General features: G+C 57.6%; 2 protein-coding genes across 5 annotated transcripts; one reads left to right on the forward strand and one right to left on the reverse strand.

The window, feature by feature from the left end:
• Positions 1-1462: 1462 nt before the first annotated feature.
• Positions 1463-6564, reverse strand: CABP2 (calcium binding protein 2; the record flags this gene model as incomplete). 3 transcript variants are annotated; one of them, XM_081240821.1, is made up of 7 exons in its annotated part: positions 1463-1488; positions 2082-2229; positions 2342-2451; positions 3155-3289; positions 4177-4207; positions 4784-4957; positions 5516-5572. In XM_081240821.1, 7 exons carry the CDS (start codon positions 5570-5572, stop codon positions 1463-1465), a joined length of 681 nt encoding a protein of 226 aa, XP_081096947.1. The 3 variants fall into 3 exon arrangements, with proteins under 3 accessions (XP_081096947.1, XP_081096948.1, XP_081096949.1); XM_081240822.1 differs by lacking the exons at positions 4784-4957; positions 5516-5572 and adding an exon at positions 6400-6564; XM_081240823.1 differs by lacking the exon at positions 4784-4957.
• A 6359-nt stretch (positions 6565-12923) lies between these two features.
• GSTP1 (glutathione S-transferase pi 1) lies at positions 12924-15409 on the forward strand. Of its 2 annotated transcripts, XM_081241526.1 has the most exons (6): positions 12924-12953; positions 13378-13484; positions 13587-13674; positions 14690-14793; positions 14891-14995; positions 15159-15409. In XM_081241526.1, exons 2-6 carry the CDS (start codon positions 13392-13394, stop codon positions 15345-15347), a joined length of 579 nt encoding a protein of 192 aa, XP_081097652.1. In that variant the 5' UTR covers positions 12924-12953; positions 13378-13391; the 3' UTR covers positions 15348-15409. The 2 variants fall into 2 exon arrangements, with proteins under 2 accessions (XP_081097652.1, XP_081097653.1); XM_081241527.1 differs by lacking the exons at positions 12924-12953; positions 14690-14793 and having other exon boundaries at positions 13280-13484; positions 14895-14995.
• Positions 15410-21266: the final 5857 nt, after the last annotated feature.

Below are 21266 nucleotides of genomic sequence, written 5' to 3' on the forward strand. Positions count from 1 at the left end.
GTCAGGTGCCCACTTTAGGCAGGGAAGGGGCTCTTGGCTTGCACAGTCGCTGCCTGCTTCCTGTTCCTCCCAGCCCTGCTGCCTGCTCCAGCTGTGTCTGTTTGGAACTTCTGAGCTAACAGCCTTTCTGGGGTGGGAGGGCAAGTGTGAGATTTGGGGGAACTGTGGGCACTTCTGATGCCAGCAGACACATGGCAGCCAATTAAGGTCATCCCCCCCAACCATCCCCCCTCCCTTACTCCAGGCACAAGGCCTGACAAGCTGGGGCCACCCATGGGAGGGTGACCTTGAGCCTGCTCTGGTTGGTACTGTGATTTTAGAGTCCCCAGGCCTGGGTGAAGTCCCACCTCTGCTTCATCCTAAGCTGTGTGACTGTATGCCAGTTCCTCATCCTCCCGGAGCCTTCTGGTGCCAGGCAAAGAGGCCAGATCAGCCTGGGGGCAATGAGGGATCATGGCCATTTTCTGTATAGAGTGTGACAACACGCAAATGGCATTTCAGGAAGAAAAATCGGGCAGCACGCGCTGCATGGCCTGGAGGGGAGAGATGGCAGTGGAGCTGCGTGACCTCTAGCAAGTCGCTGACACCCGGCCTCTGGGGTTCCTCAATATGGCACATGGGGTTACGAAGACTGTGGCAGGGTTGGAGTGAGGAGATGTGTCATTTGGTCTCCCCAGGAGGCAGACACTAAGCTGAAGTTAGGGACGCAAAAAAGAGGACGCACGGTGAAGCAGGATTGGGCAGACAGCTTCTGATTCGAGGCTGACCTGACCACACCTCGGCTAACCTGGAGGGGAGCTCGGAGCGGAGACCACCTATGTGCTCGGTCAGTGGCTGGGGGCTCCCGGGAAGAGCGAGGCATCAGCCCCAAAGCTGAGGTGTGTCCTGAAGAGGCCTGTCAGCTCACTCACCCCTCCCAGCCGACCAGCAAGTTCTTTCTCAGAGGGAGCACCGAGCAGCACCCCTCTAGGAGGAAATGGGATGGAGCTTGGGAAAAGCCCTCAGGCACGTGCTCCTCCCATGTCATCCTGGGTCTGGCAGGAGCCCTTCACAGGATGAGGGGCCACCGTGCACCCAGCTCTGGGAGAAGCAGGTTGGGTTTACTCATCTGGGGACGTTTCCCAACACTTGCTCTGGGCTGGGTGCAGGATCCGGGGAGGGCCCCTACCCACCCAAAGTTCACAGTCGAGGGGACTTCACTTTTGGGGGCCAAATACCTGCAGGGTGAACGAGTGGTGAAAGCTGCTCAAAGATGCTTTATTGTCAGAGAAACAGAGACGGGCAAGGGGGCTTGGTGGACGAGTGGGGGTGGAGGTGAGGGTAGGCAAGGGCATTGCACACAGGCGGGGGCAGGGAGAAGAGGATGAGGGTCCCAGCTGGAGGCGGGGGCCTCCGGGAACACACTGGCAGGCAGTGGCTCTGGTGCCAAGTCCTGTCTGCTGCCTCCAGCTTCTGTACAGGCTCAGCGAGACATCATTCGCACAAACTCTGCCAGGACAAAGCCAATGTTTTCTGGACTCCCCAGGAGTGGGGCTAATATACTGGCCTTGAGGTGGGAGGAGGTGTGGTCAAGGCAGGGCGTGCAAGGGAGTCCCCTGAATCTGGTAGGGAATAGGCCAGGAAGAGGGGCTTCATCTTACAGGGAGAAAAACCAAATCTTGTAACTGAACCTATTTTCCTCTTTGCTTTGGCTGCTAGGAAGCCAGGAACACTTTGGGGCCTACCTTGGAGAATTTCTACACACTGATTTTCCTTGGCTTCCTATTCTTATTTAATCCTGTTTTCCCTCTGTTGGGAATGAAGCATAGAGAAAGAGCTGGGTTCTGGGTAGGCTGCCCGCATTCAGATCTTGGCTCCATCCACTTCTTTCGCTAAGCACTCACGCTTCCCTAAGAACCGACTTTCTTTTCCTGCTTATGGGGATAATAAGAGTTCCTTCCTCCTGGGTTTCCGTGATGATTACCTAGGAGAGGACATAGGCGTGCTTAGCACAGCGCCTGGCACACACGGATTAAGGCTCTTCCTCCGTTAAAACCCTCCCAGGGCGAGCGGTGCTGAGCTTGGTGAGCGGTGGACGGTACCTTCAAAGTCGATCAGGCCGTCCCCGTTGAGGTCAATGTCATGGAGGATCTCGTCCACCTCCCGTTGGCTGAGCCGCTCTCCCAGCAGGGCCTTCAGGGCCGCCCGGAGTTCACCCAAGCTGATGCAGCCGTCCCCGTTGGTGTCGAACTGTGGCGGCGTTGGTTGCGGCATCAGGTCACAGACCAAACCGTTCATTCGCGCAGCCCCTCACTCACAGCAGACAAGCAGGCCCCGCCCCCTCCAGCCCCGGTGACCCCACCTCCCGGAAGGCGTCCCGCAGCTCCCGGACGCCAATCATGTCCGCAGTCTCCGCCAGCACCTTGGGGCCCATCAGCTCCACAAAGTCGTCAAAGTCCACCTTCCCGCCACCTGGGGGCCACGCCCATCAGAGACCTGGGACCATCAGAGACCCCTGCCCAGCCCTGGCGTCCTCTGCCTTTTGTCCTCCCCTTCTGGCCTGTGTCCCTCTCCCCTGCCCCACTAAATGGGCCTTTCCCTCCCTCTGGGTCTCACAGGCGGGGTCATCTGTGTCTCCTGAGGGCTTTTCTTAATTTTTCTGAAGAGTTCAGTTGGGCTCAAGTCCTGGCTCCAATGATCTAACTCTGTGACCTTAAGCAAGTCACTTAACCTTTCAGAGCCTCAGTGTGGAGAATTTCTACACACTGATTTTCCTTGGCTTTCTATTCTTATTTAATCCTGTTTTCCCTCTGTTGGGAATGAAGCATAGAGAAAGAGCTGGGTTCTGGGTAGGCTGCCCGCATTCAGATCTTGGCTCCATCCACTTCCTTTGCTAAGCACCCACGCTTCCCTAAGAACTGACTTCCTTCTCCTCATGGGGATAATAAGAGTTCTGCCCTCATCCTAAAAGTGGGCATGATGGTCCTTGACTCACCCACATCCTAGGGGATGGTGAGATTCTCTGGAGGCAGAGAGCTTGCCTTGAGAATGACCAAGGTCCTGAGCTCTGGGGGCCAACCTGTGTAGACACCTCTGTTCCCTGGGCTGCCCAGCTGCCCTGGCCATGGGCATGGCCTCTGGAGAACTGGGGATGGGGCAGGTCTCAGGCACATACTGATTTGCTGTGAAATCTCGATGAGCTCCATCTCCGTGGGCATGTAGCCCAGTGTCCGCATGCAGGCTCCCAGCTCCTGGCAGCCGATATAGCCGTCCCGGTCTCGGTCAAACTCCTGGAAGGCGGCCTGCAGCTCTGCCAGGCAGGGAAGAGTCAGTCCTTCCCCCACGTCCCCTTGGACCCCATCCTGGATTGGACCTTCTCCCCTTGGTCCAATCATTTCCTCTTTCTAAACACCCATTTCTCTTTGCTGCCTCAGGGCCTTTGTACATGCTATTCCTTTAATTCATTCTGCAAATATTTAAGGAACATCTGCTATGTGCCAAGCTCTGCTCTAGGTACTGGGAATATGGCAATGAAGAAAGAAAAAGAAAGAAGGAAAGAAAAAGGAAAGAAAGAAAGAAAGAAAGAAAGAAAGAAAGGAGGAAGGAAGGAAGGAAGGAAAGAAGAAAGAAAGAAAGAAAGAAAGAGAAAGAAAAGAATGAAAAAGAAAGGAAGGAAGGAAGGAAAGAGGAAGGAAGCAAGGGAGAGGGAGAAACAAATCCTTGACCTCATGGAGCTCACATTCTGGAACACTCCCCTCCTCTTTGGTCCTTAAGTCACCTACTCAAGGAGGTCCTCCCTCTCAGTTCAGTCCCCTCTGGCCCATTTGTTCACTTCCTTGAGAGCACTTAGCACCATTTGTACTTGTAGTTGACTTATTGACATCTGACTCCAGAGGACACAGGCCGTATCTGTCCAGTTTGCCACGTTTCCCAGTGCTCAGCACTGGGCCAGGCACACAGTGGGCACCCAGGAAGTGTTCGCTGAATGAACAAATAAAAAAAGGGGACTGTGACCCACCTGGCAAGTGGGACCAGGGAACTGACAGCTGGGGGTTCTCTCAACCCCTCCCTGCTCAGTCTTGTCCCCATATTCTCACACGGATCCCCCGCGGCCTTCTTGCTCCTCCTGGAGCCTGCTCAGACCCCCACCCAATGCCCCACACTCCGGAAACTCTAGTTCTTTCCCCAACCCTTTACCTTCAATCTCCTCTGGCCGCAGCTCCCGGTCCTGAGGGGACACAGAGGGGTTAAGAATTCCCTGGACCCCCCAGGCACCTGCATCCCTCCCTTCTTGTCCTTTGGGGCCCCCTACAACATGCAGCCACAGGGCCAGCAGTGACGCTGCTCCGACCCATTCCTCCCACCATTCCTGTTGATGGGCCGGGGCACCTGGCCCCTCTTCCCTGTCCCCTGTGCCCACCCTCCTCTAGGGCCGGAGCTCCATTAGCCAGAGATGGATCTGGAGTTGGCCAGAACCCTGGGCTTGGCCATGGGGGCCTCAGTGTCAGCATACGTCTCTCTTGTTCTCTCTGTCCCTCTCCTGGGAGCCCTGTCCCCTCCCTGACCATCGTCTTGGTGGCTGTCTCTGCCATTTCTCTGGATTGCTCTCTGCCTCCTCTTCTTTCTTTCCTGGCATGTTTCCCTGGGTCTCCCCTGTGTTTGATCCCATGTCTGTTTCTCCACTCCTGTCTGCCCCTTACACCCCTGGATCTGTGTGCTTTGCTCTGAGATCCCCACTCAATCTTCTCCCTCCACTCAAGGAGAAGGTGGGCACAGGCGGCAGGAAGGTGGTAACCGTACATACGAGCTGGGTGGCGGCGACGCTGGGCCGCAGGAAGACGCAGGCAGGCCCCACCAGGCTACTGAGCACGGAGTAGCGGCCCTGAACACCTGGCCCAGGGCTCCCCTGCTCCTCCGAGCTGGGGCCCAGGCCATGGTGGGACCCCCTTGGCGGGGAGCCAGGCCACTGCCAGCAGTCCTGCAGCAGAGCCGGCCATGAGCTGGGACAGTGACCCCTCTCCCCCCTCCCTCACCAGCCTCTCCCGTCGTTAGAACCCAGCACAGAACAGTGGACCCTCACCGTCAGCAACACTCTAGGCTGGAAGGGTCCACCCACTCACTGTTCAGTTGGGCAAACCGAGGCCCAGAAAAGGCAAGAGACTTGGCCACGGTCACTCAGAGAGCCAATAGCAGGGTGAGACCCTGAGCTCATGTGCTGAGTCTCCCAGGCCAGGACTGACGAGCAGACGGCAAGGGTAGCAGCAGGGATGGGGCAGTTGAGTGGGCAGCTGCGGGGCCTGACGAGCTTTGGCAGGGGAGGCCCAGTGGCCTGCAGGAGCCAAGACCAGGATGGGCCAGAGTCTGGGGGCTGCCAGGGAAAATCTCAGGCTAGGGTGGTGGGAACCCAGCCCTCTATGCCCCAGCTGCGCTGTAACCCCAGCTCAGCCTCACACAGGGCTCTGCCCCCACCCCCCACCAGAGCCTTTCAGGGTCCAGCCAGCCTCCTGGCCTTCGCTTTCCCCCTTGACCCTCCTACCTTAGGCCCCCAGTGTCGGGGCCACTTGGCACAGTTTCCCATGGGCCCTTGAACCATGCCAGGCCTGGAGTCCCGGGGTAGCCCAGGGCTGGGCCTCAGCAGATGCTGTGGGCTCCCACCAGCCCCCAGCCGCTCCCAGTGAGAGTCTGGGAGCACTGCAGCGGACTTTCCTAGGGTTTTGTGGGGGAGATCGGGCGTGGGTGGGCAGGCGGGGACCCCTGGGCACAGGGGTTTGGGTCCTAATCTGGGATTATCTCTGAGCATCCCTGCTGGTGAGGGGGACCACTCGGGGCATAAGGCCCCCCTGGAAGGCACAGCCTCCCCATGCTCACTCCTCAGGGTCTTCCAGACACCCCCTCTCCAGGACCCTCTCCCTCCACCACCACCCCTAATCTCTTCTAATCAGGAGGGATTTAATGTCTTCAGAAGCAGGGCCCGGACCTGGGAGGAGGAAACCAGGTGGCTTCTGTGCTAGAGCAGGCTGGGTCATCTCTCCCCAGAACAGCAGACCCAGGAAGCCCCTGGCCCTCCCTGCCGGACCCTTGCTCTCACCTCAGAGCATCCACCCAGCCAGCCTGCCCTCGGCACACCTGCCTGGACCTGCCCCCTGCCCCTTGTACTTGGGCAAGGAGCCGAGGGCAGCTGACTTTGGGCTCTGTGGGCTGGAAGCGGGCCTCAGTGAAGGCAGAGGTGGGGGAGGGATGCCAGCCTCCCTCCTGGGCAGCTGAGTGACTGCTGACCCCTCCGTCACTGTGCACGTCCGAGGTCCCCTCCCTGGGCTCAGCCCTGGGTTGGTCCAGCGGACCCCGGTTGGGGTGTGGCATCCCCACTGTTCCCTCACGGGCCCCCTGTTGAGGACGGCCCCATAGCCCGGCCCCCTTTACCTGCCCATAGGCGGCCTGCACCTGGGTCTCCAGCTCCTGGAGGAGAGCCCGCCGTCTGGTGGCTGCTGGGCTGGCAGGGGCCCGGCTAGGCCCTGGAGTGCCCTCGGAGGGGCTGGGGTCCCCCGTGGGGAGGCTGCCATCTGCCGGGCCCTGGGGAAAGGCCATGGAGACAAGGGCTTGGCACCTCCTGCCGGCTGTGGGGCACTGCCCCACTCCACTCTCCAGGGTCCTGCGGAAGGACAGCTTAGTGGGCAGCTGTGGACGTGGTCCCCACAGGGCCCCTGCTACTCTTCTCCCTGTTCCTCGCTCCGCGGGCTGATGGCCCCCAGGTCCTCCAAGGCTCCTGTCTTTCCTAGCTCCCCAGGCCCCTCGCACAGCCCCTCCCTGAAATCCTAGCCTTCCCCTGAGCTGCCGCCCTCATGCTGGCCACAGACTGCGCACCCCGGGACCCTCCGCATCACACCAGCCTCTCTGGTTCATGGGCTCTGCGTCTCCCCACATCCTCTTCCACCCCTGATTCTGTGTTGTTCTCTGCCCCGCTCTGCCCCCTCTGCTCCGTGGGTGTCTCTCTTTGTCCGTCTCACCTGCCCTCCCCTCTCCACCCCCTGCCCTCTGCTGACAATCTGTCCAGCTGTGTCTCTGTGGGTCTCTCTGCCCACTCATGCCCCATTTCTTTGTCACTTCCCTCCCTCTGTTGCGTGAGACTATTTCTCACACTGGTCTGTCTTTCTGTCTGTCCATCCTTGCCCTTCCTGTTCTCCCCACCATCCCCCTTCCCAGGATGGCTCCTGGATTCTGGAAAGACCATCCCTCCCAAGCCCTGCCCCAGACCTCCCCCCTTCTCCCCACCCAGAGCCCCGGGGTACCTCTGCACCTCCCCACCTCCTGCCAGCACCTCCCACTTAGCTTCTGCCGACCTCGTAGGCCAGGCAGCCTGCAGTGGCCTCTTGTGCCCCCTTGTTATGCCCCAGCCCACTTACCGCGCAGCTGCCTGCCCCTCACCTCCCCGAATGAGGTCAGTCGTCCTGCCCCGGCCCTGCTCCAGGCCCCTCATGATTTATTCACCTGCCCCCCGCATCAACCTTTGTCCAAGGGAACCAGATCCCACCAGGCACCTGCCACCTGAGCTGGTGGCTCTGGCCTCTTTCGGCCACTCACGGCCATCCATTCACGTATTTCTTTTGCAAACATCCGAAGTCTGCCGGGATCCAGCCCCGGGCCGGCTGCTGGGGCCACATGAACGACCCAGTCTGCCCTGAAGGCCCTGCTCTCAGGCACATCTAATTCAGAAAAGGACCAAGAGACAGCCTCCAAGTCTTGGGGGCATAGACCCAGGAATCAGGAAGGCTTCCTGGGGGAGAAGGGGGAATGGGGCGGCCTTCTAGGCATCGCTCACCAATGTTTAACTTGGCCCTGGGCAAGTGCCAGCATCCCCGGCAGGGATCAGCTGTGAACGTGGAGTGTTCCGGGCGCTGGCATCCAGCAGGGTCTGTGGGTGGAGGCCCTCAGGAGGGAGGCAGGGGTGGTAGTCCCTGGAAAGGGTGATGGTGGCAAGAGGCTGGAGGAAACTTCAGAGACTGTCTTCAGCAAATGTTGGTGAAGCCCCTGCTGTGTGCCTTCCCGGGTGCTGGGAACCAGTCCCTGCCTCAGACTGGCTGTGGAGGAGCAAGGGCAGGGGAGGGCCCGACAGGCAGTCAGAGGAGGAGCGTGGGGACCCTGCGGTGACCGGGGGCTGAGGCAGTGACCTGTGAGCCAAGGTCAGGGGGATGAAGGGAATGACCACGTGAAGAAGGGGTGGCCATGCGGGCAGAGGGAACATCCTCCACAAAGCCCTGGGCAGGTCTGAGGGCCTAAGGAAAGGCCAGGGTTGAGAGGCGAGTGGACGCCGGCCGGTGGTCGGGGGTGGGAAGGACTCATTGTGACCATTCACGTTGATCATCTGGAGGCTCAGCTTCAGCGTCCTGCAGCCCCTCTGCACCCCGGGTCACATCTCCTCCCCGAGGCCAGGAGTGCACTGCATCCCCGGAAGCACCGCAAACATCCCTCAGAGACAGGAATGCTCCTGTTTTCTGCAAGGTCATAGAAAGGGCCTGCAGGCCTGGGTTCCCCCATGCATTTGCTGTGTGACCCTAGGCAAGGTATTTCACCTCTCTGAGCCTTAGTTTCCTTATCTGGAAAGTGGAGGTGGACCTAGTATCTGTCTCATGGTGCCTTTGTGAAAATTAAATGATAAAAGGCCTAGCAGGTTCCCAGCACATAAGAAGCGTTCAAAAAATGGTGGATGTCACATGTGATGAAAGATTCCACGTCTAAATAACCAGCTAAGAAGGTGGGAAGTGTTGAGAAATGTGTGTCCCAAAGTATAAGCCAAAGGAGTGGGGACTATAACTGGTCAGGGTATAGTGGGTAGAAGTATTTTCAGTGAAGGAGCAAAGCCTTCGTGTCCAGCTCCAGTGTCCAGGATGACCAGGTGGATCAGTGGTGGACAAATGAATGGATGGATGGTTGGGTGGATAGGTGGGTGGTTGGATGGGTGGGAGGATGACTTGATGGATTGGTGTTTAAATGGTTGGTGCTTGGAAGGATGGATGATTGAGTAGCTGGATGGATAGATGGACAGATGGATGGATGGATGGATGGATGAATGGATGGACAGGTGGGTTGATGACTGGATGGAAGGATAGGTAGGTGATGTGATGGGCTAGTGGTTAAACGGTTGCATAGACAGATGGACAGTTGGCTGGATGGATAGGCGGGTGAATGAAAAGATGGATGGATAGACAAGTCGAGGATGATTCGGTAGGTAAATGAGTAGTAGGTGAGTAAATGGAGAGGTGGATGCCTTTTGTTCATTTAAAAAAATTTTTTTATTTATTTATGGCTGCGTTGAGTCTTCATTGCTGCGCATGGGCTTTCTCTAGTTGCAGTGAGCGGGGGCTAGTCTTTGTTGCAGTGTGCGGGCTTCTCCTTGCAGTGGCTTCTCTTGCTGCAGAGCATGGGCTCTAGGCATGTGGGCTTCAGTAGTTGTGGCACGCGGGCTTCAACAGTTGTGGCTTGCGGGCTCTAGAGCGCAGGCTCAGTAGTTGTGGCGCACGGGCTTAGTTGCTCTGCGGCATGTGGGATCTTCCCGGACCAGGGCTCAAACTTGTGTCCCCTGCACTGGCAGGCGGATGCTTAACCATTGCGCCACCAGGGAAGTCCCGAGAGGTGGATGTTTTGATGGACTGCTGGTCTAATGTTTGGTTGTTGGATGACTGAATGATCGGGTAGATGGGTGTATGGATGGACAGATAGATAGGTGGAGGTGGATAGATGGCTGGGTGGATGGACTGCTGGTGTAGGTCTTTATAGTCTTCATTCAAAGAGTCCATTAGGGTGGAGACCATATCTTATCTATTTCAGTGTCTCTCATGATGTCCAGCCCACTCATTGCTGAGACACACTAATTAATGTGTGAATAAAGACTTTTTCTTTATTCACCTATCCACCCAGGAAGTGGGGACTTCCCTGGCGGTCCAGTGGTTAAGACTCTGCGCTTCCAATGCAGGGGGCTCGGGTTTGATCCCTGGTCGGGAAACTAAGATCCCACATGCTGCACAGCACAGCCAAATAAATAAAAATAAAAACAGGGCTTCCCTGGTGGTGCAGTGGTTGAGAGTCCGCCTGCCGATGCAGGGGACAGGGGTTTGTGCCCCGGTCCGGGAAGATCCCACATGCCGCGGAGCGGCTAGGCCCGTGAGCCATGGCCGCTGAGCCTGTGCGTCCGGAGCCTGTGCTCCGCAACGGGAGAGGCCACAACAGTGAGAGGCCCACATACTGCAAAAAAATAAAAATAAAAATAAAAATAAAATAAAATAAAAATAAAAATAAAGCCCAATAAGAATTTCTAAAATAAATAAAATAAAAAAAGATGTGTCTATTTATCTCCTCCTGCTCTGAGCTGAGCTGTGATTCCTCTGATGGCAAACGATGTCTCCTTCTCTACTCCGTTCCCTACAAGCCAAACCCAGGCTTGGCACCTGGTAAGCACCATACACAGATCCATATTGAGACACCACTTCACGCTCACTAGGATAGCTAAAGTGAAAAAAGACAGACAATAACAATTGGTGAGGATGGGGAGAAGTTGGAACCTTCATGTGCTGCTGTTGGGTTTATAAAATGGTGCAGCCACTTTGGAAAAGAGTTTGGCAGTTCCTCAAAATGAGTTACCATATGACTCAGCAACTTCAGTCCTCGGTATATACCCAAGGGAATTGAAAACATCAGTTCACACAAAAATTTGTACGCAAATGTATATAGCAGTGTTACTCATGGTCAAAAAATGAAACAATTCAAATGTTCATCAGTGTTTAAATGGGTAAGAAAAATGTGTATATCCAACCAATGGAATATTATTTGGCCATAAAAACGAATGAGGTACTGACACGTGCTACAACACAGATGAAGCTTGCAGACACTCTACTAAGTGAAAGCAGCCAGACACGAAAGGCCACATAGTGTATGATTCCATTTACATGAAATATCCAGAAGAGGCAAATCCATAGTGACAAAACAGGTTAGTGGTTGTCAAGGGATGGGGGAGTGGGGATGAGGAGTGATGGCTAATGGGTACAGGGTTTCTTTTCAGGGTGATGGAAACGTTCTGAAATTAGTGGTGATGATTATACAGCACTGAATATACTAAAAACCACAGAATGTACCCTTTATAAGGGTGAATTTTATGTAGCAATAAAGCACTTATATATATTTTAAAACCCACCAAAGACAGGTGCTGATATACACATGGACTGGAGGTGGGGGATGGACACAGGGAGGTGCCTGCCACATTTGGCTTCTCAAGCTGTGCTTCTGGGCCCCAGAGGAGGAGGCCGTAGGGTGGCCACAGAGCTAGACCACAGGCTGGGCCGGTGGAGCCAGAGGGCTATGGGTAAAAGCAGCCACTGAAACACCACAGCAGACGGTCAAGCCAGCCTGGGGGACAGCTTCTCCAGGGGACCCAAGCATGATGGCTGGAGGGTGTGTGAGCTGGCAGGAGGCTGGCCTGCTGGATGGCAGGGTGTCTCCCACGCTCCCAGGTCTGTGATGCTTGTGCACAAAAGGAGCGCGTGTGTGCTCCAGGCCAGAGCAGGTGGCGGAAACTTTCTGAACCTTGGGGTCCTCTTCTGCATAATGGGAACAGGACTCCCTCCCTTCCTCCCTCCCTCCCAGGATGTGATGGAGATGACATGAAACCATTTATACAAAAGCTCTTTGTAAGCTGCTAAGTGCTGGGCAGATGTTACTCCAGCTGTGAGTCAGGGATAGATCCTGGCTCTTGGGCCACCTCCCCCATCCCCTCCCAGCCCCAGGCAGCTGTGGGCTCCAATGAGGCTAAGAAGTGTTCCTGATAAACTGCGTTTGGTGTTTTCCCTTGACTGCGGTGGATACTTCTACACCTGTACACCTTCCTCTTTCCTCGTGGCTCTGACGGGAAAACCAGGCTGAGAGGGGCCAGGCTCAGTCAGGTCCCAGTTCCCAAGGAGGACCGCCCCCTGCCCCCACCCCAGTACCAGGAAGGGGCAGCCAGGAGAACAGGGCTGTGGGTGCAGAGGGGCCCGCAGGGAGACGGGGACGGGCTCTGCCTGGAAGGACGCAGCCCTGCCAGGTCCAGGAGGTCCTGCTCATTCCAGTCTGTCTTTCCATCCGCCGTATCCCCAGGCTCGGTCTGTATTTGAAGAGTACAGAGTACTTCGACTCAGTCCAAAAACGGTTTGGAGACTACAAGGCCTTGCAGAAGAAAGAATGAGGGTTAAAAGTGAGGCCCCTGAAGCCAACCAGACCTGTTTACTAGCTGTGTGACCTTGGGAAAGTCGCTCTGTGCTTCAGTTCCACCCTCTGTAAAATGGGATCTGAACAGGACCAGGTCTTAGGGTTGTAATATGTGTAAAGTTCTCAAGGCAGCCCTCAGTCCCTAAGGGTTTGCTATTATTATCAAGGAGAGAGGATGCGGAAATGGGTGTTTATTGAAATAGCATCCATTCAAGCAAAAAGCATTTATGGAGCACCTACTGTGTGCTGGTGCTGGGGTGCTCAGTCCCGGCCCTCTGGGGGCCCTGAGGATGCTGTGTGTTCGGGGGCGGTGAGCAGGTGTAGCGACTGGGTGCTGCTAAGTGTGGGTGCCTCTTGTAAAGCCACTGCGCATCAGGCAGGGTGCACCCCTGCAGAGGGCAGGTGCGCTCCTCCGGCCCTGCTTCACCACAGCCACACCTCGCCCCGACCGAGATCAAGATCCGCTCGGTGACTTGGCGGATTCCTGGGGTGGGGCGCGGGGTGGAGCAGGACCTTAAATATGAGGCCTGCGGGTCCTCCCCACTTCCTGCCGCACTTGCACTCCGCCGCCGTCAGTGAGTACGGTCTGGACCGGGGGTGGGGGGGGGGGAGGGGCCGGCTGAGCCACCCCCTATCCTAGCAGTCCGACCCCCAGACTGCCTGCCTGCGGGGGTCCCCCTTCATCGTCCTGTCTGTGTCTCTCCTAGTGCCGCCCTACACCATCGTCTACTTCCCGGCCCGAGGTGCGGCCCCTGCTCCTAGAGGAGGGCGAAGGGCACAGACAGGGGCCCCAGCAGGACTCCCAGTCTGGACAGCCCGAGGCGGAGGCGGAGGCGGAGGCGGAGGCGGGACCCCCCGGGGGGCGGGGCCGGGATCTCGGGCCGGGCCTCATCCTCTCTGGGGCCAAGGGCGGTGCGCTCTATCCATCTGTCTCTGGTCGCTTCCTGGGGCGCTGTGGGCTGGGGCTGCCTCCCTGTCCTGTCCCCCGCCCCCCGCAAGACACGCGGGGGGCTCCACCCTTTCTCCACGGTCCATCTGCTCCGCAGCAGGCTCGGAAGCTAGAGTTTGTCCTGTCCCCGAGTCCAGTTCCCATACTCCCGACTTCCCCAGAGCGCTGTGAGGCTGGGGTCTCTGCCCATCCCCACACCCCATCCTCCCCTCCCCCAGGGCGCTGCGAGGCCATGCGCATGCTGCTGGCCGACCAGGGCCAGAGCTGGAAGGAAGAGGTGGTGACCAAGGAGTCCTGGTTGCAGGGCCCACTCAAGGCCTCCTGTGTGAGTGACTGTGCTGCGGCAGCAGTGGGGCCTTTACGGGGCAGCACGAGGGTGCGGCGCAGCTGAGCTCAGCGTCCCTCACTGAGCTCTTCCCCCTCCCAGCTGTACGGGCAGCTGCCCAAATTCCAGGATGGAGACCTCATTCTGTACCAGTCCAATGCCATCCTGCGACACCTGGGCCGCTCCTTTGGTGAGTCTTGAGGTCGAAGACAGCCCCGTCCAGAAAAGCACCTGAAGGGTCGCGCCAAGATGTCCTGGGGCCTGAGTTGCTGCCACCGGTCCTGTGGCTGGAGGGCAGGCCACATGGCCCTAGAGGAAGGGGCAGGGCCTGGGTTAGGAGGGTTCTGGGTTAATAGGGCTGGGGCTGCCGGTCCCCCCGGGGAAGGGGCCATACAGGTCTGGCTACCCTCCAGCCAGTCCACATGGGTTCACTGTGCCTGTTTCCTGGATGACAGCTCAGAGGCAGTCAATAGCCGCCACGTGCGTGCTGCTGTAGGCTAGAGCCACTGTGGGTGTGCCCAGGAGCTTCAGAGTAGACCGCCTGCCCGTTTCTTCCTGCTCTGGCCTCACCTGAATCTGGAAAACCCATGCACACAGTGAGCAGGCCTGTGGCCTGTTTCAAGGGTGGCGGGAATGTGGCTTAGGGAGGTGGCTGCCTCTTCATTGGCTATCTTGGTGGGGAAGGGGGGGGGTGTCCCAGGAGGCCAGAAGAGCAGTGGGATCAGCCAGGCCCAGGCCCACCCTAACTTCTGCGCCCCAGGGTGAGAGGACAGAGGCCTCCAGCCGCGGCCCGCTTCCCCGTCTCCCGCCCCACGCTCTCCTGCACTCAGAGGGACACACCAGTCTGCAGAGCCAAGTTCCATCCAGGGCCCGCAAACGGCCACTCCTCTGGCCTAGGGAAGCATGATCAGAGGCTTGGCCCACACTTGCAGGGGGACAACCTGGAGGAAGGGCTTGGGGCGATGTGGGCAGGGAATTTCCGACTCCCAGGGACCCAGGGTGTGGTCTCAAAGACAAGCGTGGGCTTCTGCTGGGTATGTTCCTTGGGCTCGTGGAGATGGGAGCAGCAGAGTTGGGCAAAGAGGACCCTCCAACGCAGGGGACCTGGTTTTGCAGCCCTGAGGCCTGCAGGCTTCTGGGGGAGAGGGGAGCAGCAGGGTATCAGCCTGGACAGAACCTGACCCTCTGCCTGGCCGCTGATCCAGGGCTCTATGGCAAAGACCAGCGAGAGGCGGCGCTGGTGGACATGGTGAATGACGGTGTGGAGGACCTCCGCAGGCACTGCAGCCACATTATCCATCACGGCCATGTGAGCAGGCCGGGCTTGCACTAAGGGCCGGGGCTGGGAGGCCGCCCGGGCCAGACATGCCACGGGCTGCCACGGGCATCGCTCCCTTTCACAACAGGCAGACAAGACCCAGTATGTTTTGGAGCTGCCGGGACACCTGAAGCCTTTTGAGACCCTGCTGTCCCAGAACCAAGGGGGCCAGGCCTTCATCGTGGGCGACCAGGTGAGTGCTGGGTCCAGCCCATTGTAGGTCCATTTCTCAGAAGGGCAAACCGAGACCAGAGCAGGGCCATGACTGGTTCACTGGAGTAGCCAGAGTTCTGGCCCCCAGTAGCCCCCCTCTGTCTTGACCCCATTCAAACCCCCTCCCACCCCCTGTCCTGCAGATCTCCTTCGCAGACTACAACCTGCTGGACCTGCTGCTGAGTCACCAGGTCCTGGTCCCCGGCTGCCTGGACTCCTTCCCCCTGCTCTCGGCCTACGTGGCCCGCCTCAGCACCCGGCCCAAGCTCCAGGCCTTCCTGGCCTCCCCAGAGCATGTGAACCGCCCTGTCTTTGGAAGCCGCAAGATATGAGCCCGCTTGGCCTCCCCTGGCAGACGGGCTGCCCTTGGGACCAATAAATACGGTGAGAGGAACGCTGTGCTGTGGTCACTGAGGGACCGGGTGGCCACAGGGGGCCCTCTGACCCTTCCCAGGCTGCGTCTCGGAAGATGAGGGCTGGGCTGGGCCCTGGAAAAGCCGTAGGTCCCCAGAGCTGCCGGGAGACAAAGAGGAGTTCCAAGTCCAGAGAGGAAGATGAGATCTCAAACCCCAAAGATCTACCCTGGACAACTTCCTGCAGGAGGGGGTTGACCTCCCCAGGGGTACTCATGGTTATGGCAACCTGGGAACCATCTCCATCTGGGAGAAGGGCCGCCGTGTAGGGAACAGACAGTCCCTGACGTCTGTGTGATGAGTTCTGTCGTCCGGCACAGGCAGGGCGGTTGGTGTCTGCACACTCAGGTGCTGTGCGCACGTGCCGCTTGGAAGTGACACGCTTGCTCGGGTGTTTCACCCGAGTGAGTGTTGTTGTTGTCCATTCTCTTGTGTCCCCCACAGTCACCCACAGGCAGGGCCCAGGTGTATGGCTGAAGGCAGACCTGGGAGCTCTGGGCGCATTATGCTGCTTGGGAAGCCGGGGGCGGGGGTGGGTGGGTGGGGGCATGGTCAAGGGTCTCCTCCAGCTCCCGGAGCCTCTGTCAGCCCTCGGCTGGAGCACCCTGCCACCTGCCCCGTCCCAGCCCATCCCTCCCCTCCCGAAAGACTGTGACCACCTCCTGCCTCCTGTGGCACCCTCAGCCTGTCCGGCCCCTCCCGCTGGCTCTTTGGACAACGTGGAGTCAGATAATTCCAGAATGCCTGGCACTCCCGGTGCAGAGCTCTCATGGCTTCTGGCTGCCCTCCAGGCAAAGTCCGCAGCCTGAGGAGCCTGCCAGGCCCTCCTAGAAATGAGCTCTCCTGTCTCCAGAACATTCCCCAGCCCCTGCCTGGTTCACCCTTAGAGCTGCCCTCAGCTCTCCGGACAGCCCAGCCCTCCGGCCCCTCCCAGCCTTTGTTCCTGTGGTCTCCTCCGGCCCCCCACCCCCACCCCCGGCCCCGGCCCCGCCACCCCCATGGCCACGCCCCTTCAGCCCTCAGCTCGCTGCCCCTCCGCTGTGGCCAGGTGCCCTGGGCACTTCCCCCTCTCCCGTAGCTCCACCCTGTGGGGTCTGGCCTGCCCAGTGGTCTCGCCTCCAACCCTCCGCCTTTGAGGTCAGAGAGCCGATCAGGTTAATTTCTGTCTCCCCCGCCCCCAGGTAAGGTGCTGACTCACCTTTACCGGTCAGGAAATGGGTGTGCAAACACCAGCAAGAGCTGCCTCTTTGTGTCTGGGACACTCTATCTCCATGGGGGAGGCCGCAGGGCCTCAGTAGTGCCCCGCTCACCCCCATCGACCGAGCCTGTTTCATAAGGGTCTCCTATCACAGGCCTGTCCCAGTTCACGGACCTGGTGGCCCCGCTCCATTCTGGCCCCATACTGGGGACTTCCTGCACTTAACCCCCTCAAGGGAGGAAACCCAAACTCAGAGAGGGAAGGCAACTTGTCCAAGGCCACACAGCTTATCAACGGGAGAGCTGGAATTCAAACCCAGGGCTGAGGAACTCCTAGGTGGTCCTCGGAAAGGGAAGAAGGGAGGGGGCTGGGGCCGAAGGAGTGGGCAGGAGGCCAGTTTCAGGAGCAGGAGTGACTTAGGCCCAGGCAGGTGCCAGAGGCTCCGGCAGGTGGGCAGGGGCACTGGTGGCCACTGTGGAGGCCTTGCCTGCCAGGCCAAGGACTTGGAGTTCACCCCGGGGCACAGGGGTCACCGCAGGCTTTTGAGCAGAAAGGAGGACTTTTAGAAATCTGAGCCTGTAAGTGCTCAGGGAGCCTCAGGCATCACCTAAGTCTACACACTCATCTTACAGAAAGGGAAACAGAGGCCTGGAGAGCGGAATGACTTCCCAGGTTCATGCGCAGGTGAGTGGGTGGGCCGTGGGGATGTCCTGGGCCTGATGCTCCTGGTCTGGATGCCTGGCTGCCCTTTAAAGGAGCCTCTGCCTGAGAGACTCCAGCAGAAGCCTGGTGAAGAGGGTCTTTTGTGCATTAGATTTTGGGGGCTGGTGGGCAGTTTTGGTTTCTTTGGGTGGGAAACCCCCAGGAAGGCCCACTGGTCTCAGAGAGGACAGCATAGAACCTGAGCCCCCATTGCCCTGGAGGCAGAGATTGGGCCACGGGGGTTCACGGCACAGGTAGAGGGGACAGTGGCCAAGCGAGGCCACAGAGCAGGTTTGGGGGACACGTGGGCGTCCTGCAGGTCTCAGGACAGTGGGAGGAAAGTTACTCTTTTGAAAACTTCCTGGGGCTTCCTTGGTGGTCCAGTGGTTAGGACTCCGCACTTCCACTGCAGGGGGCGTGGGTTCACTCTTTGGTCAGGGAACTAAAGTCCCACGTGCAGTGCAGTGCGGCCCAAAAATAAATTTAAAAAGAAAGAAAAAAAACTTCCTGCAGCCAACTGCTTCCACATTCTTTGGGGTGATTGGGCTGAGTGCTTTTTTTTTTTAATTCCCCACCCCTGGGCTGAGTGTTTTTGATTGTGCGGCTCCGTGACCCCAAGAAGGTGGCTAGAAGAGGCCCCTGCCGCTGAGAGGAGGGACTCAGGGGACTGGCAGGGCCCCAGTTTGGGCGTCTGGTGTAAGCTGGTGCAGCAAGGATGGGGGTGATGAGATCACCAGGTGGGGGAGAGACTGGGAGCCCCTCCAGCTGGAGAGGTGACAAGTGACCCTGGGACTGAGTTTCCTCCAAGCAATGCCCCAAGCATTTTACATATATTTATTCATTTAATCCTCACAAAAGAATCCACCTAGTGGATGCTATTAATATCCCCATTTTACAGATGAGGAAATCGAGGCAGGGAGAGGTGAAGTAACCTCCTCAAGGACATGCAGCTGGTTAGGAGGCCAAGCCAGTTTTCGAACCCAGGCTCTCTGACCTCAGAGCCTGTGCTTGTAACAACTCTCCCAGCTTGAACTCCTATTTTTTTATATCCTGGTCCAGAGTGGCTGCAGTTACCAGCAGGCAGCTGGTAACTCTGGTGACCCCACCCTAATTATAGGGGGACAGGAACCCTAAGAGAAAGGTTAGGCTTCCACCCTCTCAGGGTGGAGGTGGGACAGGTTCCAGTATAAAGGCAGGAACATTTAAAGACTGGTGACTGGGTTTGCTCCCCAGCTTGGGAGAAGGGACGTGGCAGTTACAGACTCAAAACGCCGGTCCTCCTGGGAGCTCCTGGTCCTTAACTGGCTGCTGCTGGGTCAGAAGAGGCGGAATCTAGGGTGCTGGCATCAGTTCCTGCAAGGGTTTGCCCTTTCGTGGCAGCTCTGGGACTCAAGTTGTCTCCCATGGGGTACCAGCCTGGGGAGGGTGGGGATGAGGGGTGCAGGGAGTCACCCCAGACCTCAGGGGTAGAACCGGGGCTGCTTTGAGGCCTAGAGTCCGGGTCTTGGCCTGTGGACCTCGCTCCCCAGCCATGCCAGAAGCTGCGGGAATGTTAGCTCAGTCCTTCTTAGCCTTGCCTCTGGCCTCCACCACCTTCTCCTGGCTCTGTCAAGGTCCCGGCTGGCTCTGGTTTGGGCTCCATTCCCCCTCTCCAGCCCACTTGGTGAGCTGCCAGCGGGCTCTCTTCCCTGCCCTGGAGGTCGGAACCCCTGGCTGCCCTTCCCCAGATGTACAACCTCTCTGGGCCCGTTTCCTCTTCTGACATTCCGGATAGTCACAAAGTGCCACACTGTTTACCAAGCACCTTCTATGTGCCAGACACTTAGCGGCTCTTAAAACTTCCATTTTTTTTTTTTTTGAAAATGGATAAAGCATACTTGATTTTAATATATTTTTATTTTTTTGCTGTGTTGGGTCTTCGTTTCTGTGCGAGGGCTTTCTCTAGTTGTGGCAAGCGGGGACCACTCTTCATCACAGTGCACGGGCCTCTCACTATCGCGGCCTCTCTTGTTGCAGAGCACAGGCTCCAGACCCGCAGGCTCAGCGGCCATGGCTCACGGGCCTTGTTGCTCCACGGCAAGTGGGATCCTCCCAGACCAGGGTTTGAACCCGTATCCCCTGCATCAGCAGGCAGATTCTCAACCACTGCGCCACCAGGGAAGCCCCAAATATTCATTTTACAGGTGAGAAAACTGAGGTCAGAACTGGAATTTGCACCCAGGCAGGCTGCCTGCCAAGCCTACATTTTTCCCTAAGAGCCCCAGAAAATGCTCTCAAATGTGCTCTGGACAAATCTAGTCATCAACGCAGTGGTTATTTAAAATGTTAATGAAGGGGCTTCCCTGGTGGCGCAGTGGTTGAGAGTCCGCCTGCCGATGCAGGGGACACGGGATTGTGCCCTGGTCCGGGAAGATCCCACATGCCGCGGAGCGCCTGGGCCTGTGAGCCATGGCCGCTGAGCCTGCGCGTCTGGAGCCTGTGCTCCGCAACGGGAGAGGCCACAACAGTGAGAGGCCCGCGTACCGCAAAAAAATAATAATAATAAAATAACATAAAATGTTAATGTTAATACCATGTTAAATGTCCTGATTGCAATCAAGTCAAAGCCATAGGAATTTTAGAAGCAAGAGTACAGGTCACGTCCAACCGCTGGCCTGCTTTGCTGTTTGCTTTCATGGCTGAGAGGCTGGAAACCAGCTCTGCAAATATGTGGAGATGAAACCAGGGTGAGCATGAATAGCTGGGAGGCTCCACTCGCTGACCCTATGGAGACGTTTACCCCCCAGGACTGCTGAGGGTTTGTCCAGGACGTGCTTTTGGCAACAAGACGTGAACTCCAAATCTTCCCATTGGAAGACTTTGTTTGGACCGGGGGTGCCTTTGCGTCTCCAGATGGGATTTTCCGGAAGGTCAATAGCCCAGGATCCCTCAAGCCCAGCTAGTCACCAAGCCCCAGCCCCAGGCACAGTGCGTGGTCCAAGGTGTGAGCCCTCGCAGGGAGCTGGGCCCATCAGAGTCCCCCCCCCATGACCCAGCCTGGACAGCGCTGGCCAGGCGCCAGGAGCTCCCTCTGTGACCAGAGCTTTCTTTTCTGTACAAGAGTCTGTGAGGATGTGACGTTGGAGCAGACTGTGGGGTTGGTTACAGCTGAGAGAGTGGAGCGTGTGTGTGTGTGTGTGTGTGTGTGTGTGTGTGTGTGTGAGAGAGAGAGAGAGAGAGAATGAGTTTTTTTAGGCCCAATTCCAGTCCCCGAGAGGCCAGATCCACTCTGTCCTTCCCCTGGTTTGTTTATGTGGCCCCAGACGTGGCTCTCTTTTGGAGTTGAGTTTCTGTGACTTCAGCTGAAAGAGACTGTGATAGTTTCCAAATATGTACACAAACACTTTGTCAATTTTCCCCTCAGAATTTGGGACCAATCTCCTACCCCTTGAGTGTGACTGGACTTAGTGACTTGTTTCTAATCACATGTGTGGAAGAGATGGTTGCGGGATGTGCAGGATGAGGTCGTGGAAGGCTCTGTGGCTTTTGCTCCTGACTCCCGCTCTTGGGTCACCAGCCACCCATCATGAAGACACTCAAGCAGCCCTGGTGATAAGGAACTGAGGCTTCCGGCCAAAGCCAGCACTAAGTCACCATCCATGTGAGCAAGCTGTCTAGAAGGGACCCCTTACCCTGTCTCACCCGTTTCTCTCCATGGTAACCACAATAAAGACTTCTGCCCACAGTTCCCCATCTTTCTCTGCCTCTTGACCGACCCTGGTGCATCTTCAGGCCACCAACCCCCAACCCCAGCATGGCATGCCTCGTTCTCTTGGGATCTGTGAGAAACAAACTATCTTTTTGATGGCAGCTGCCTCTTGATCTTTTGGCCTTGCCATACCTAAATAATAATAAAACCTATATTTAAAACAGAGACCCTGGGCAGCAACTGCCCAGCC

The sequence above is a fragment of the Mesoplodon bidens genome (genome assembly GCF_964165515.1).
Source record: "Mesoplodon bidens genome assembly, chromosome: 7".
Taxonomy (NCBI): domain Eukaryota; kingdom Metazoa; phylum Chordata; class Mammalia; order Artiodactyla; family Ziphiidae; genus Mesoplodon; species Mesoplodon bidens.

Excerpts from the sequence above, each read along its gene's own strand:
- GSTP1 (XM_081241526.1), top strand. The coding sequence starts at position 13,392 with ATGCGCATGCTGCTGGCCGACCAGGGCCAGAGCTGGAAGGAAGAGGTG. Across the intron at positions 13,675-14,689 it reads ACACCTGGGCCGCTCCTTTG|GGCTCTATGGCAAAGACCAG; the intron begins GTGAGTCTTGAG and ends CCGCTGATCCAG. Across the intron at positions 14,794-14,890 it reads ACATTATCCATCACGGCCAT|GCAGACAAGACCCAGTATGT; the intron begins GTGAGCAGGCCG and ends CTTTCACAACAG.